The following is an 18,317-nucleotide window of genomic DNA, read 5'->3' as shown; positions in this document are numbered from 1 at the left end:
CAGCAAGGTCTTGATGCTGTTGTAATCCTCTTTGAGGTGCACCGAGTGAGCCAGGGGAAGAGACGGGTATGTGAACGAAAAGACACAAATTCGCCCGTTTTCTCATTGGAAATAGGTAAATTTCAAAATATCACTGTCCTGGTCACAAAAGCAAAGTTTGTGGGGAATAATAGCCATTTTCTATACTTTTGAGGCATAAGCAATTAGGAAATAACACTTACTACCCAGGAACAAAAATTGTGTTACATAGTGTTATTGTTTCAGGGATACCGAGAGGTCAACACATGTCCTTCCCCAGTTGTTTTGTATTTATTAATCCTGATAATTACTTTTTATTCATACTACCGGCATAAAGATAAGCTGCCAATTTCGGTTCAACTCCACAATTCCATATATATCCAAATACAACTACTATAATGAAAATGCATTTTATTGGAAAGACTACATACTGTAGACACAAAACAATGTTTTACAAAACCAGACACCACATTACTATATACAGTACTTACACCATCCTTTTGCATTCATCACACATACTTTGGTATAAGTAATGGCACAGCATTTATAACCAGGCACCACACTAATAATGAAAAAACAAATAGATAAAATAACATACCATCAACCAAAAAAAGGCACATTGATACAACTAGTAATCACAATGAATTTGATAAAGATCAAATGAAAAAACATGTTTGTAACAAAGCCAGCCGTTTAGAGAAGGGAATGTTTTTTGGGTTTTTTTTTTTTGCAATTCATTGCAGTGGCATCATCTTTTTGAAAGGATTTATCACTATATGAACAGATGAGCTTGAATAGCCTTGAAATAAGTAAATAAGTAATAAGGCAATTTCCATTCCGTATCTGTTGCTTCAGTACACTGTTTTCCCCCCCATACAGTGTTCTGTAATGTAATGCATTTTGCCAAACACTGGAAGTGCGTACAGGATATAGGAGTAAGTAGAAGTAAGACCAATCCGGCAGTCTGTCCTGGTCCTTCCATATTCCACTCATATCCAGTGCAAAGTTTAACTCCCATTTTGTGACAAGCCAGAGATGCTATTGTATTTTATCTGTGGCAGCCCTACTAGCAGGTCTTCAGACAACTAAAGGCGTGATAATCAATACTTTAAAAAACAGTTCTTAATGTAAACTTTTTTTGCACACAGGTGGGTGGAGCTCATTTTTCCTGTAGATGTAATGCCTAGGTTCTATAGGAGGCACAGTGAGTACACATACTGTACAGTAACAGTATTAAGGAGACAGAGGATTGAAAATACAGTAATAACTAAAAACTGATCTACCGAAAAATGTGTTAGTTATGGGAAGCTGTGGTTAGTAAGCTATTTTCATGTTGTATCAAAAAACGTATGAGTTACCATTCTTATCTGGAGGGCTTCAAATGAATAAATACAACTGTGGGGCAAATCTAGAGACCGCATTGCTATAACCCTTCCGTCAGACAAAATCAGAGGGGATAAATTAACCATTTCATTATCAAGCAATATAATATTAAAGGTAATTTTGAAACCTGGTTTTGCTTTTCAAGCACCCATTATGACCTCCCCCTCATACATTTGAGTTAATACAGCATGAACAGCTTCCCTGTAGGATTTAATGCTACACTCTTTGTTTTGTTTCATACTAGGTAGGTAATCTATAAAAGTAAGTAGACATTATCCTTTAAATCTTAAAAGGAAAAGGCTTCTGATAGTATACATTCTTAAAGGGTACAAGAAAGGTCCATACTCCATTCATCCTAAAGTGACTGATAATCTATTTCTTTCCGTCATTGTTGACGACAAGGATAATAGCAACAGATTAGAGATCAGACTGCTTATTTCTCTCTCTCTCTCGTGCTCTCTATATGGCACACACTGTGACTGTTATTCTTGTAGAAACGTTAGAAATCACAGTGACTGAAAGAAGAATAAATGCCATATGCTCTGAGTCACACCACAGCATCAAGGTTTGAAAACACTTCAAAGTAAAGCTGCAAAAATAGATGACTCTTGGTTGGACAGCATTTTAGCAAGCTACCGATTCAAACAGATCTGTACCGTCTCAAAGAGGCAGCAGTCTTTATCAATGCCCTGGAGTCAGATGATGTTTCTCATACGACTGGCTAACCTACTGAGGCTCTGCCTGTGTTTTACACGCCCTTTCCTAGAACAGCCAACTAGTAATGGAAAAAAGGTTTTAAAAATAGGCCCCAGTGTGGGAAAGAAGACTACAAACCCTCCAACAGCTTTACCCCCACCCCCTTATAATATTACAGTAAATTCTGGGATTAGGTATGTTCTAATACTAGGCAAATGGCAGTATGGTTTAATATAGTTTATTGCCAATATGGGTATAAATGTACTTACTTTGACTCCATAATGGTTCAACTTTATACTTCAGTGCTGCTGATATATGAACAGTCTTACTCATTTATAGTAAGATTCCCCCATTTTGGAAAATGTTGTCTTTTTTTTTTTACTTTTTCAAAAGGAAGATCTTTAAAAAACAAAAAGTGTTAGCTATATTGTATTGACGCTTGCTAAAAAAAAAACCCTGCAGTTATTAATTATCAAACTGATAGCAATTTGCTAAGCTCACATTTTTTAAATACTTTTATTAATGCACTAGCACATTTTTCAAAAGGTTTGCCAATACCTCTTATGCACAGTTACATAATGCATTTTTTTATTGAAAGTTTTCTTCTTTTTTTTTTAACCCTGCAGTAATTATAACTGAAAACACACAAGTTAAAAAAAATATATAGTTCAAAATGAATTGAGAAAAATGATCAATACCCATCATTAGCTAAATAAGTTCCATGTCTCATGTGGTCACTTTAGGCAATGAAACAGCAGAAGACAGCAGGACTACACTAAAGATGTGCTGAGATATATTGGTAAACAGATAGCACACTTACCAAGCCACTCACATACAGTATGTGGTCCATGCTAAGGGTGCATTCAAATATGCTCGGTACAACTCTGTGTATGCTTCAGGTCATTTCAGGCATATTGATATTTAAAAGCATAAGCACATTGATTGTTTTCAAATACATAGAAGAACATTCCAAATTCTGCAAAACTGTTTTTTTTAAACAATTAAATGATTCAAATCTGCAATATTGTTACATATATATAATTTTTTGCTTCACTTCATATTTCGATGCATTAAAAATATTCAGTAATTCACAACTTTTACAAATAAGGTTTCACAAGATATTATTGGTCACACAGCATCACGAGCACCACTACAGAGAAAAGATAACCCTCCAGACAATGTAAACTTTTGAGAACGGCTATCAAATCCAAAAGCTGACATAAAAACAAAGGGATTGTACACATTTTTCACGAGTCACACAAGTTTCTTCTAGGTTGATATTCTGCTTATCTTGATATAAATGTAGAAGTGTGTGGTTCAGTTGTTGGGTGAACATAAGAGAACTATATCTACCTGCTCAACACAGGGTAGTTTCATTGTACACAAGTGTGTCGACAAAACACTGAAGGCGACAGTTGTTGCAACATTTGTTTCCCCTTAACTTAGTCAGGCATCTTAAAATAAATACATTTTAATAAGAGTCTCTTTCAATGTTATGCATTTGATTTTTTTAATGTCTTCCACTTTGTCAAAACAATTGTTTACCTAAACTAAAGTCTGACTTGGTAATGATTTATAAACCCAGATTGGTACGTTTTAAGGAAAGAAATACCGTTAACAGTGAACCTGTGTCATGTTCCAGTCGGAAAATGTTCATGATCAACATTACAGTGTAACTATTATGTACAAGCGAAGGTGAATAGCTTGCCATTCACATTTCTTTATCATTACCACATAATAGGATAACAAGAAATCCCCAAATAAAGCAGTAAAACAAGGTATGAAAAGTTTGGCAAGTGTCTCAAAAAAGGTTAAATTATAAACAAATAAATGAATTGCAACCATGATGGGAAGCAGCGTTGGATTTAGCTGTATCTATTAAGCACTCCTCTTCATTATAATTGACGTGTAGTGAAAAATGTCAAAGCTTTTTACTTCAAGAGCAAAGTACTTACATTGTTTAAGATGAACACCCTTTCGACTTATAAAATGAAAAATAAACAACCGTACGAACTTGATGGTTGTGTCTAACAAAACAATTTCACACTGTAAAGCTTACCTGTCGTGCACTTACTCTTGCTATAAAGGCCTGGTGCTACACTAGGTTAAAGAATGTTTGCTTGTCTTTTCTTTCAGGAAGTATGTTACCATTTCATTTTCTAGCTCATTTTGCTATTAGTTGGTTAGTGACAGGAAATAAGGTGTTCTAGGGGTGGGGTAATTTCACTCTCCAAGTGAACTGACCAAAGGAAGTGCAAGATAACCTGAACGCAAGGCTTGCACTTTATCACAGTGTAGAACCAGATGGCACGATTTAAAATTTGTGATATTTGATACTTACAGTATATAACAAACAGAAGTGCACAATAGGTATGGTTTATTGAAATAGTTTGTTAACCACTTTGAAAAACCTTTAATTATAACCTGGCATGTGTTCATTTTTAGTACCTTTAACATGTTTTTTTTTTAAATTATTTTTGAACAAATGAGAGTAATTTACACTTTAGGGTAAAAGAAAATTCTCAAACCACCACCTTTGTCCTATCATCGTCTAGGCAGACTTGTCAAAAACGCACCAGGCACATGTGAGTACTAAAAAGGGAAAAACAGGTTTGGCACAAATATAGCAGTAGCTATCCAGGTGATGATTAATTAATATGAATGCAGCATTTAATTAAAACAATCTTAAATATGAATGAATAAAAGTCTCCATTTTGTACTATTTAATACTAGAGATTTTACCTTCATAACTGTACAGTATATAAAGAGCAGATTTACTGAAGCATCTTACACTTGTGTTTATAATACAGTATACAGTACACTGTCCTGCCAGAAATAAGTTGGAATCGCCTTGAAAGCAGATGTTGGTCAGCCTGATCAGGATTTAAACCAGGAGAGGAAGCAGACCACTGCGCTCTTTAAAATAGTCTTTCTTTTTTTAATTTTCCATTTTTTAATAGAGACGTTGTTATCGTGAATGCACCCATGCCAGTCAACTATACAATTCAACTATGACTGCCACACATACAATACGTAACCTTTGCCCAATTACCACATCGCAATCTAGTTAAGACTATATTAGTACAATTCTGGTCCTGGATGGAGATTTAATAGGTTCAATCAAACATCTTTGAATGAAAAAGAAAAGCAAGCATGACCGAACCCTTCAGACTGTGAGACTTTGGATTATGAATCTTTGATATCTGGATACCATGTCATAGACTGGCCAAACTTGCCACTAATAATATCCACAAGAAGGGTTCTCACTGCCAGGACAGTGTTATGTTCAATATCTTCTTTATATAATAATACAGTATTGAAAATCGGATGCTCAAGCAAATCTTAGGTTACAGCCAAATGCGGCCTGACAAGTCTGTCTTACAGCTTCCAACCAACATGTTCCCTGCTTAAATAACATAACTTTTCTTTTTTTGTCCATTGTTAGGATTTTCTTTAAAAGGGGGATCGTTTAACTTGCAGTCTAACAGGCACACTTCTTCTCCTGGGGTTGCACAGCCTCTAGCTTTCCTGAGTCCCCTCCGTTGGCAGACTCGGGTGCTGTCTTCTGCACACACTGTTCCATGCGCTTCATTATTAAATCTAAGAGCGTGACTACTGCTTTATCAACGTCTGATCCTGTAGCCGCACTTGTCTCAAAATATGGTATCCTGTCATTGAGAAAAAAAAAGAGAGAGAGCACGTCATTTGGAAATGCAGCTCTGTTAATAGGAGAATGACTGTTGTCAAATATCATTTAAGATGGTATTGCTAAATATATTTCTCAACATTTACTATCATTTGCAGGAGAAAATAAATGATATTCTACAGAGAATAAAGTGAGGAGAGGTTTAAAAAAAAAAAAAAAAAAAAAAAGCTTTAAAGTGACAGGAATCTGGGATCCACTGCCATGTTGGATGTTTTGCTCAGGAACCCAAATTGAATGAAGCTAAGATTCAGATTACACCAGAGATGCCTGAACAAAACAGCACCTGCCAAGCTAAATTAGGTGATTTTTAATTTTTTTTTCAGGACGGTAAAATAGGGTCTGTGAAACTTGGTGCAAGTGTCCAGTCAAATAAAGTTGAGGTAAAATATATATTTAGTTTCAAGTGGAATCTATTTTTTCTTACCTGTGCACAAGGGCTGAAATACATGTTGTACAGCATGTCTTATTTTAATGTTCTTGTTCCTTTGGATTTCAAATGCAACTTTTTACATCAGAAAGTCACTCCCTTTTAATTGTTAAGGTAAAAAAAAGAACACGTTCAATTGTTCTTGTTAATTTCTATATTTGTGGCACCTTCCTTTCCAGTTTTTTAGCTTTAATAATAATAATAATAATAATAATAATAATAATAATAATAATAATAATAATAATAATACTAAACATTAGATCTAAAATAGAAGCCACACAAAATACTTTCAGTGCAGGCTGTGGCAAGGTGGGGGAATGGAGAGAAAAGTGTGTGTGGGTGTGGGTGTGTGCACAGGTGTGAGTGTTGGTTGACAGGGAAAAAGGGATCCTGCCTTAATGAGTCCTTATTATTATTATTTATTTCTTAGCAGACGCCCTTATCCAGGACGACTTACAATTGTTACAAGATATCACATTATTTTTTACATACAGTTACCCATTTATACAGTTGGGTTTTTACTGGAGCAATCTAGGTAAAGTACCTTGCTCAAGGGTACAGCAGCAGTGTCCCCTATCTGGGATTGAACCCACGACCCTCCAGTCAAGAGCCCAGAGCCCTAACCACTATGCCACACTGCCACATTCCAGTCCTTGCCTGGAATGTGGCTGAGTCATAACTGGGTAATTTCCTATCAAATTAAACCTCAGCCAGTAATAATAAAAGTGCGCAGGAAAGCACTAAAAAATTGCAGTTTCTGTGTCTGGGTCATGAATTGAAAGTTGCAAACCTACCTTGGCCTGGGGCTTTATTACAGGGCACACACAAGGCAAGAGCTCTTGAACTCGAGCTAATCATCCACTCGTTTGGGCCTATTTGCAATACTAAGCATTTAATATTGTAAATGTTTATTTCAAGCACAAAGTTGACATTTTCTGCTTCATTTTATGTTACCATGGGGAACAAAGTAAGAAAATATAGTACTAATAAAAACAAACAGTAATTGCTTATGTCATGTAAGTTTAATTTTTTAATTTTTTTATTTTTTTAAACTTAAAAAGGGTCTGTGTACAACTTAAAAAAAAATCTTAAAGTTGTGTTAATGAAGTTTAAAATGACCTCTTGAATTTTCACTAGGTCTTCTATGGGAATCAAATGTCTGGCAATGTCTTGTTTTTCAAAAGATGCTTGTTTAAACATGGGGTGTATTTTATAATTCGCTGGATCATCATGTTTGTCTCCATCCACATCATGTCACAAAGAAAATGCAGATGACAGGCTGTAGTTATTCTGTCTACATGTTTTCTACAGAGAATATGGCTTTCCAACGCCTTGTATCCTCTTGATCCATAATCAGGGGTTCACATAACTGGTAAGCAAGTACGCATGCAGATTACATTTTTTTTTTAAGTAGACTTAGTTATTGTTGTATAGGGCGCAAGCGTACCATCAGTATATTTAACAAGAAAGAATTTATAATAAAGGCAGAGACGGTGCTCATGGTTTGAAGGTGAGCTTTGCATGCCTAACTTTGTCAATGTCCGCGATCAACCGGTTGCTCGCTCACTCGCTCGCTCCACAAGTGAAACAGATTATTTTTGCCATTTTCTGCAATGTGAACTGTAGCACTGCACCTTAACTGTTTAATTCACAGTACTTGTTTGTGGACCAATGAAACAGCAATTTGCCAAGACAGCGGTCTGCCAGCAGCAATGCAATGGGGTACGTAATGTAAAAACAACCGCCTTAATGAAATTGTGCCTTCATTTTTCAGGTTTTTTTTTCGTTTTATGTAAAAAAAATAAAATAAATAAATAAATAAATAAATAAATAAATAAATAAATAAATACGAACTTCACCATGTCACAAATGTGTTAACAGCTTAAAAATAAAAAATGAAAAACAAACAAACAAACAAAAGGAACAATTTCTTCTCCCCAGATCTGCATTGATCACATCAATAGCCCCGGGTGACCGAGTAAATGCGGAAAACCGCCAGTCAGCGGAGATTTTTCCCCTCTGATTCTAAGGATTGCAGCGTATCCAGATCACGCTCCCTCCAGCAACAATGCTGGTTTTCACTTCCCACAATACAGCACTCATTTTAAATCCAGCATCCAGCAACCAGCATTGTTTCAGAGGGAAGCTTGATCTGGATACAATGTGATGCTTAGAAGAAAAAACCTCCCTCTCCTGGCTTACGTTATCAAGTTAAAGTTAAAGAAAATATCAAAACTATCAGGAATATGTTGAAAAAATAAATTGCTGAGATACGGACAACACGGAAAAGAGCAAAGGTAAAGTGATGTGCTTCTTGTAAACACTGCAGGGGGTTCTTTAACACTAATACACAATGCCACCCATAATATTCACAATGAAGGCCTTTTACTATGCATTACCACTTATAAAAGTACATTTGCACAATGCTTAAGCAGGTTATTATGCTTTTGCCCTGATTTACTGTGGTTAACCATGTTTAGTAATTTACCATGCTTTTACGATGCCTTTTATGAGGGACACTAAAAGGAAAACATCGCACACAAATAAGGAAATTTATTTATTTATTTTTTAAATTATATATGTCAGTGCTGGAGGGATTCAGCCAGGCTATAATTGCTGACCGGTGTTAGAATTCAGCTCGTCAGGACAACCAGGCATTAGTTCTGAACACCAACACCACTCCTAATGTACACACTACAACATTATGAATTTGTGATCTCTTTAAAATTTGAGAAGATCTTTACAACGCCATCATTGGCTTGTGAAGTGTTTTTCTTCTCTGGTCTTCAAGTACTCCCAATGACTCAGGTTTTTGTTTCACCCTGTTCTATTTTTTTTCTTTTTAATTTATTTGCATGGCAGTCTGGTGATGAACACAGGCCCTAGAGCCATCACTGTTCCTACACGTGGTTCAAAGACTCAGTGGCTGATTTCATGTGCTGTCGTGCATGTCAAAAAGAATGCATATTTAAAACAAACACTTTATTTATGGTTAAAAAAAACACTGTCAGGGGTACGTGAGACCAGGGTTGTCAATATTGTAAGGTACAGTACTCACCCATATTTATCTGCCAGCTCTTTTGCTTGTTTTTCCTGAACCTCTCTCTGGTCAGACAAATCTGCTTTGTTCCCAATTAATACTATATCTGGATTCTCACAATATGCATTAGCTTGGAGTTGGCCTAGAAAAGAAGGAAAAACAAATACAATTTTCCTTAAAAGAAGAGTGTAAAGCTATTTGTTTATCTAATGTTTATGTCATGTGTAAAACTGCATAGAAACTCTAGGCCTAACATGCTTTTACCTTGCATTAACCCTTGGCTGATTATGCAATGCTGACACTATCTGGCATATCTACGATTTAATATTTTCAAGTTCGGACAAGCCATGGTGCAGGAACACAGATGTTGGCAAATACAGTACAAACAGTTACATGAATTAACACGAATATAAAAAACTGTTCAAAACAGCATTGTAAAGTTTCAAACAATAGGTTGCCCTCTAATAACCTTTATTAATCACATTTCACCATTAAAAGGAAGAACCACAACAGCCATAGGCAGCACGTATAAAAGGCTTGGGGAGGCTAAGCCTCCCCAAAATAAATTGCCCAAGAAATTGTTCTGACCAATACAAAACATATTTGTGAGAGAAGATCGATTTTACTTTCCCCCGCAAGTTCGCAAAGCACGTCTAACAAACATATTTCTCGTTTTCCTACTGCGCAACCGCCAGAATCCTTTTCGCTCATTCCCTTGCCTGGAACATCCTCTTCACAATTTCTACATTTATTCAAACTGCTGTTACCTATACAAACTGTGCGTGTTTAGAAGCTATAGTATAGTCAGTATTAATAATTGATTTAAATTGGTGTGAAGTGATGGAAATGATGTTTGAAATTGGTGTAGGTACTGTAGGACTGCAGAACAGGTTAACGGATTGAAAGGTTTTAAAAAACAGTGCAGCTTGTTATTCTTACTGTTTTTCTAATTTGCTTAAATAGGCATAACATGGTTTTAAAGTACAAGCTAGTGCTATATTAAACTTAAATTTATTTGACTGCCTTATGTTGGGAAAAAAAACAACGTCAAATATAGCATCCCTGAGTGGTTTTGAGGTCTGTTTTGTGCTATAAATTATTACAGTACTCAGTAATAAGTTCTCAAAAAGACGCAGGAGAATGAATCCGATTTACAACTTTTATTTCTGTCCGATAGTCCGACTATTTTTCAAACCAATGAATGAAACTTAGTATTCAGACTCACTAGAGTAATAAAAAAATAATGTCATATATATATATATATATATATATATATATATATATATATATATATATAAGTTGAGTTAATTGCACTCTGAATGATTGGAAACAAGCAGTTCACACTTTAATAAAAGCAGAGTCATATATATATATATATATATATATATATATATATATATATATATATATATATATATATATATATATATATATATAATGTGTGTATCTTACTGTACATTGTTCGGTTTAATAAATGCAGGGGGGAAGTGTGGAATAGCCTCCCCAAACGAAAGACTCACGTGCTGCCTATGACAACAGCTATTGTATGTTCATTAACAAGAACTCCCTCAAGTGTCCAGCGAGTGAGGGAGGAAGCATATGCCATCCGTGCCATCCTAGAACACATCAAGCCCTCGCGTTACTTTAGCTTTACATCACGCCATCTGATACTTACTCATCCAGTTTCTGACGTTTAAGAAGCTTTGCTGGCTCGTGAGGTCGAACATTAGTAAAAAGCCCATGGCGTCTCGGAAGAAGGCCGTGGTGAGGCTACGGAACCTGTAAACAGCAATGCAGGGGTTCATTTAACAGTCAGGAGGTTTGGTCTGCAAGTTCAGGAGAAGAGGTTTGTCTTATCCTTACTGTACAGTGACACATAAAATAGCCACTCAAAATGTTTATGGTTCATAAAACAGCAAGTGTGTAAGAGGTGTACCTGTGCAGGTCCTGCGGGTACAAAGGAATACACTAAATCAAACTAATTCACTGATGTCCTTGTTTCAGCTAGCATGATCAATAACTCAAGCACACCGTGAGATTTATTGAAATCATTCGTTTTGATATGCATTGCAATGAGCTACTATTTGTACTTTAATTTCTATATGGAGTAGCGACTTCATTCAAAATGGTGTGCCCCTGCTGAAGTGGACACAGCCTCATAACTTGATAACAATCCTTCCTGCACGACACACTTCATGTGATCGATACAGCCTGCTCAATACCTGCTTTTTACGTCTGGGTTAAGTGTGTCTACTGATTGATGTCTTTCAGATGGTCCCTGTCACACGGTTCCTTTACAGAACGCTGCCTCATGACCTGCATTATCTCTTGCATTATGATCAATGCCTTATTTTAAGTTATTTAAAAAGTAACCAATCAACCGCCCAGTTAATTTCCTCTGCAAACATAAAGCAAGAACAATAATAATAATAATAATAATAATAATAATAATAATAATAATAATAAATAGCTACATTTCACTCAAATCAGCTAAGCTACTTCTACACAAGAAAATAAATAAAAACTTAAATAGCACTTCTGGAAAAACTGAAGCCTAAAAATATCCAAAGAGGTGAATTGTTTGTAAGTTAATATTTCCACGGAACCCAAAGTTAGCTGCTTGTTCCCACACAGCAGCTTCTGCTGGGAAGAAGGGACAGTTGCTACCACTGTTAAATTATTACATTCCAAAGTGAAGACAATTCTGCAGGAACAGCTGTGTTATTTATACCTACTTAAATCACGGCTATTTTAAAAATTGCAAAACACCATTAATATCTTTTTCAGCTGCCTTGCTACTTAAATGAGCGCTGCAGGGCACAGCAGTAGAGTCAGACACTGAAGGAAATAACAGCTTCAAATGGTGTGATAAGACCTGATAGGCAATAACAAGTAACACATGTTTTTTTCTGATGCAGATTGTAAAACACGATACATTCATAACCCATTGTTCTGATGTTACAAAGTCATAATTTACAGTTTAGATGTCAGTTACCAAGCAACAAAGTTTTAGAATCAATCAGCTACTAGGAATCAAGCATTGATGGGCCAAATGGTTCCCTTTCTTTCATACATTTCCTTAAAGGGCACCTTTTTATTTTATTGTGTTACATGTTCCCATGTGTTGTACAACTGTTTACGTAAGGTGTGTGTATTGTTTTACATTTTGACCATTTTTTTAAACTTTTAAATTGCATTCCCTGCCTCAAGATGGCTTCCCATGTACCTGCATGGACCTCTCAGAACTACATTTCCCATCATCCTACTGCTCACTGGTAAATTCATCTCAGTTACAGATGGGAAGTCATCTTGAGGCAGGGAATGCAATTTAAAAGTTTAAAAAAGTGATCAAAATTTAAAGTGTAAATAAATAAAATAATACACACACCTTACGTAAACAGTTGTACAACACATGGGAACATATAACACAATAAAATAAAAAGGTCCTTATGTGCCCTTTAAGTTCTTATGTATTCGACATCAGTATTATTACGTGTTCGTCATTATCTTATATAAAAAAAAAAAAAAAAGTCCAACTGGCTGCTTCTGATTAAAAGCACTTTATTATATTATGCTAAGGATTCCTTTCTGTGGAGTACAAAACAGGCCGAACTGGTGCAGATGGGCATTGCTTCTTTTTAAATGTGGTTTTATACTGCATTGTCTTTGTTAAAATGTTCTGTATATCCTGACTGTAATGTACAGTGTATACAATCTGTTAAGGGTACTGGTCTACTGGATGTTTACAATACAATATATGAGGTTGCGTCAGAGATGCAAATTTTGTGGTCATTTACATGTTATTTTTACTTTATGGTAAAATGTATTTTCTTTCCTATGCAAAAGATATATTCATAAAACCTTACCTTTCTTGTCCGGCAGTGTCCCAGAGCTGGAGGTGAACTTTAAAATTTTTCCCAGCAGTGCCATTTGGTCCTGAATTACTGTATACCTGTACAAATACAGTAAATGACAAAACAAACCATTTTATTTTTATACAAAGGAGGAACCTTTGTTAGTAATGAGAGTTGGACTCTCATGCACAGTTTTTTTCTTCTTGTATTTGGTCCACAGAGGTAAAGCACAAGGTTTTTAAAGTCCTTAAAATCCAATCAAACTTTACTGAGGTGCAATATATAATGTATGTGTGTGTGTTCTCAATCTAATTTCTTATGGTTCTACAGTACCTCACAATGGATGAGAGTGCTTTTTTATTATTATTTGACGTAGTTTGCTCCAAGCTCTGCTTTTATTAAAGTGTGAGTTGCTTGTTTCCAATCATTCAGAGTGCAATTACTCAAATACTGTGTTTAACTCAACTTCGATATACAGCTATGGCCAAAAGCTTTGCATTACCCTATAGAATTAACACATTTTGCTTCATAAAGTCGAATAAACCTGTTGAATGATGTTACGTTAACATACTGAATTACATATTGCTTTGTAGTTTTCCGATATACTTAAAAAAATACCGTACTACTATTATGGCTTTTGGTAGTCTTTTGTGATATTTTGTAGTTTCTTTGATTACATGATGTTAAAATATCTAAATGTAGTCTTTATTAATATAAAAATGAACTGAGTTCTCATTGATGGAGTGTTGTAAACAAAGATGGTATGCGACTGTGGCAGTGTGGAAGCCCTGCCAGTGTGTTTGTGTGGGGAATACTGGGTTGGCAGGGGGAATGTGGCTGGAGCCGAGAATTGAATAAATGATTAAATTAGGCTCCTGTCACGGGTGTATAAAACAGGTATTCATGGGTGTTTGTTTAGAGTTAGTGGTATTAATGTTAGTGATAGAGGGGGAGGTCTGTGTTGCGCGTTCCCTACTGCCTGCTTGTTTACGTTTTGTGAATTTTTCTGAACCCTTTTATTTTGGCTCTTATGTAATTTATTTTGCCATGTGTGTTTTGTTAAATGTTTTGTCCGTGTTATTTTTGTTAATTAAAACTGCACATTGGCACATTTAACCTTGCATCTTTCTGTGTCTGAGTCTCTCTCCCTGCCAATACCATCTGGGCTGTGATGCTACCTCGTCACAGTGGCACATAAAGCTAGTTCTATTATATAAAATTTCACTTCATAAAGGCTCAACAGCCCTTTTGAAGCAGACCCAGAGACAACAATGGTGTTTTTTTTTTGTTTTTTTTGCAGATTTTGTTGGATTACACAAATTCTTAAACACAACCTTATTTGGTAGTGTGCAGCATATTCACCCAGCTGCTTAAAAAATATGCCCCTGCAACTATAAGTTCATAGAGGTTTGCTTTGCTAACCAACAAAAGGGACAATTTTTATCCTTGTCTGATGTTATATTAATAACGAGCTACTATGCAATGCAAAAGTGAATTGCGAAGGTTTATCTTGAGGACATGGGAGTGATGCATCCAGTGTAGTGTATTGTTTTTGTGTTTTATGTACAGAAGATACTGTCAGTAAGTATCGGCATTAGTGGATAGTGCATGCTCAGAAATTTCAATGTACAATAAATTGTCACAATACTAAGCATGTCTATCAGGCATTGACACCCTATAATAAGAATTACAAATACATGTAATGCTGTTGCTGGGCTCTTAATTCGTACAGGAGTTGACTGTACTTACAAGTGTTTTAATTACCATTTTCATACTTTTAGTACCATTTGTTTTATTATCTTTTCCACTCCTCTTCCAAATGAGATGTAGCTCAAGTTTTAACTTATAATGTGCAAGGTCTTTTATTTGGGTCACTTTATATTTTGATATTTATTTTGCATTATTCAATATTTCAGTAGTTTTATGTATTCCAATAAGATTTTATCACTCCCCTGTAAGGTAGCCAACATGCGAACATTCTGCCATAAAATATAATTTATTACCCAAAAAATGTATGACCTAAAAAGGTCCTTACATTTTGTTGCACTGGTATGCGTTGTGGGTTATGAAATGCATTATAGAAGAAGGAATATTATAAAATTTACCAAAAGGTAAGTGGTGTATTCATTGCTTCTAAGAATACAAAAACAGAAGACAGCAAATAGTCAGGAATCATACATAAAAACTACTGAAATATTGAATGCTGCAAGATAATGCAACCTGTATTTAACCAGGCTACCTTCCTGGCACAGCATCTCAAAGCTCATTATCTTATCATTCAGTGCTAGCAAACGTCCTTATCTACAACAACTACTGGAAATAAGATACTGCTGTTCAACCTGCTTTAACAAGTAAACAAGACATTTCTAAAGACTGCACTAATTAAGTGGATCATAACAGAACATGCTACTTTTCAATTTGGTTTTTTTTAAGCATTTTGTAAACATTTTAGCAAGGACTGTGGTTTTTTAAAGATTATTTTTACTTAAATAGATAAACAGATGTTGAAGCTGGCTTTGTTTTATTAACAAATTTAAAATAATAACAACCGAATGCATGGCTTCCATCATATACAGGGGTTACAGTTTTGTTCAATGGCTTTCAGCACCCCCACTATAAGAATAATTCCAGCGCCACTGATTATTATATAAATTAAGCAAGCCCTGTCCATTGTTTAATAGGTGTCATTTACACGTTTACAAAAAAATGCAAAATGTGACAGCCTTACACAAGAGTAACAGGTATGTCTTAAGTACATTTGCTATGGCACTAATACGTTTCAGTTAGTATCGACAATGGAAATGTGTAGCGGAGCATATTTTCATGGTGGAGGCTGTGTGGTCCAGTGGTTAAAGAAAAGGGCTTGTAACCAGGAGGTCCCCGGTTCAAATCCCACCTCAACCACTGACTCATTGTGTGACCCTGAGCAAGCCACTTAACCTCCTTGTGCTCCGTCTTTCGGGTGAGATGTATTTGTAAGTGACTCTGCAGCTGATGCATAGTTCACACACCCTAGTCTCTGTAAGTCGCCTTGGATAAAGGCATCTGCTAAATAAACTTTATCTGCTAAATAAACTTTCATGGCAATTTCAGAGCTTACAGAAGAGAACTGATCTTGACAAACCAGTTACCGGCTACTGCAACGATTATTATTTGTCAATTGTACAGGTAAGGGATGCATGGTTTGTAACCGGCGACATGTCTGGTTTCATTTGCTTGGAACACCAATATTCCACAAAGTCACTGCTACATTTCAGATAACATATCTTTTGCTTCAGCTATTTGCCCAAAGAGAAATTTGACGTAAGCCCCAAGTAAAAATACAACTGAAGCTCAATAATGGCTTAAACAAAATGCTAGCTGGACTAGAGCTGGTTACACAAATAATTAACACATATGTATTTTGTGGAATTGAAATACTCATTGTATTTAATACAGATGAATACAAAAAGAAAAACGTAGGACATACATTTCATTAAGGGAACTCATCAAAAAAGTACACTGGAAAGTTAGTTAAAAATGCTAAACTAACTGAAAAACAGAACTAAATCAGTAACATTTAGGGCTGCAATGAAGGGTACATTTTGCCCTTCAATGGTTCGGAACACATTACCGAAGGAAGGTTCGAAACTTCAATGGGACTAATTTGCATAATTTACTGGTGACGTCACTACAGCTATATATTTGATTAAAAATCCTATTTTACAGGTAACCCATATAAATAGAATAAAACACTCGGCTGTAGTTTAAACATACGTTATATAGAACAGTGATCATGTTTTTATAATTTAAATAAAAATACAGTTTTATTTTTTTACACGCAACTAATGCTGCTTGCGATATATAAAGCAAACATGCTTTGCAGCAGCACCAACTGCAGCGGACTTAGGCAAAACAAAGCTTTATTTAACAGTCACCGTTCCAAGCAGGTTATCAGTCACTACTACTACTACTACTGATAATAATAATAATATGAATTTACGATTGTCAAGTGACTCCGGAGATTGGCCTCCATAATACATCAACAGTCGCTTGCACAGCTTGCATTCAACTTTTTTTTTGGTTGTCTGGGCATTTAACAAAAAAAATCCCAAAACAGCAGAGGTTTCGATACATTTCGATACATTTCTTTCAATACAGCTTACATTACACAACGCTTTGCAGGCGACATGGCGAATGTAGAAATTAAAGGTTAGCCGCTGAATAACCCAAGTTGGAGGGGGGAGGGGCGGACGTTGCTCAGTTTTCGAAATTAAAATTAGTGTTAGCGTATATTTTGTATGTTTCAAACATATTCTACCATAGCACTTCTCTTACACTGTCTTGTACACTAGGTATTCAGTACATATTTTACTGATGCACTACAACCGCTAAAAAAGTACATTATAAAAGAAAGAGTTAAAACACTGCAATTGAGGAGCAGGACTACTCACCACTCTCTTTTCCCTGAAGTCGATTCCCACTGTGGTGATGAATTTGGGGTTAAACTTGTTATCCGTGTATCTGTAGAGGAAGGTGGTCTTCCCAACTCCAGAGTCCCCCAGGGCTAGGAGCTTGATCAGATAATCATAGTCCCCATCAGTCATATTGAGGACTGTGCAGAACCTGCACGACAAACACACAAAACAAAACCCCTGGGCGTCAGGTATTTAAGGCATTTATCACTGCAATCCATTAACAAATCCACTCCCAAGTGAAATCTGTCAGGGAAACTAGATTATATTCAAAATGTGCAGTGGGGAGAGGCAGACTTGGCTGAAAAAAAGGGAATTAAAAATCATCATAAAAACAAGCCATAAAAGGGGTCTTTAGTACTGTATGGCTATTAGCGTATAAAGAGGAGCTGCAATGTCCAGTGTGACTTTCTTCAAGCCTTGGTTCAGAATGACTGAGCCAACATATGTATTAAATAGAGGATGGGTAACTTGCTATGAAAGGTAAATGCGGTCAAGCTAAGTTTGGTGATAAAAATTCCTTTTAGAGGCGTCGTCTTTTTACAAGAACATTCTGAAGGCGCTGTATTTATTTTTAGCTTAGCCTCTCCACTATAATGGACACACAAGCATAGAAACTTGATTGAATACTTGATTTTTGATGCTGTGAAGAAAGCAAAAGTTGGTATGGCTATAAATACATGACTATATAATAAAGTCTTTACATGCGAATACTGTAGGTACATCCGTATCACTGCTA

At 35.8% G+C, this 18,317-nt stretch overlaps 1 protein-coding gene across 4 annotated transcripts in view; it reads right to left on the bottom strand.

Moving 5' to 3' along the window:
* Positions 1 to 412: 412 nt before the first annotated feature.
* Positions 413 to 18,317, bottom strand: part of LOC117421298 (ras-related protein Rab-27B) — a 76,702-nt gene continuing 58,797 nt past the window's right edge. For all 4 annotated transcript variants that reach the window (XM_034035507.3, XM_059024411.1, XM_034035510.3 and 1 more), the window contains 5 exons: positions 17,558 to 17,729; positions 13,137 to 13,222; positions 10,946 to 11,049; positions 9,289 to 9,412; positions 413 to 5,765 (listed from right to left, as the gene is read on the bottom strand). In XM_034035507.3, coding sequence (XP_033891398.3) covers positions 5,579 to 5,765; positions 9,289 to 9,412; positions 10,946 to 11,049; positions 13,137 to 13,222; positions 17,558 to 17,710 — 654 coding nt within the window. In that variant the 5' untranslated portion in view covers positions 17,711 to 17,729 and the 3' untranslated portion in view covers positions 413 to 5,578. The remainder of the gene's footprint in view (positions 5,766 to 9,288; positions 9,413 to 10,945; positions 11,050 to 13,136; positions 13,223 to 17,557; positions 17,730 to 18,317) is intronic.

This window comes from Acipenser ruthenus, chromosome 1 (assembly GCF_902713425.1).
Source record: "Acipenser ruthenus chromosome 1, fAciRut3.2 maternal haplotype, whole genome shotgun sequence".
Classification (NCBI taxonomy): domain Eukaryota; kingdom Metazoa; phylum Chordata; class Actinopteri; order Acipenseriformes; family Acipenseridae; genus Acipenser; species Acipenser ruthenus.
Note: the sequence above shows the minus strand (reverse complement) of the source record. Positions and strands in the feature narration are given on the sequence as shown.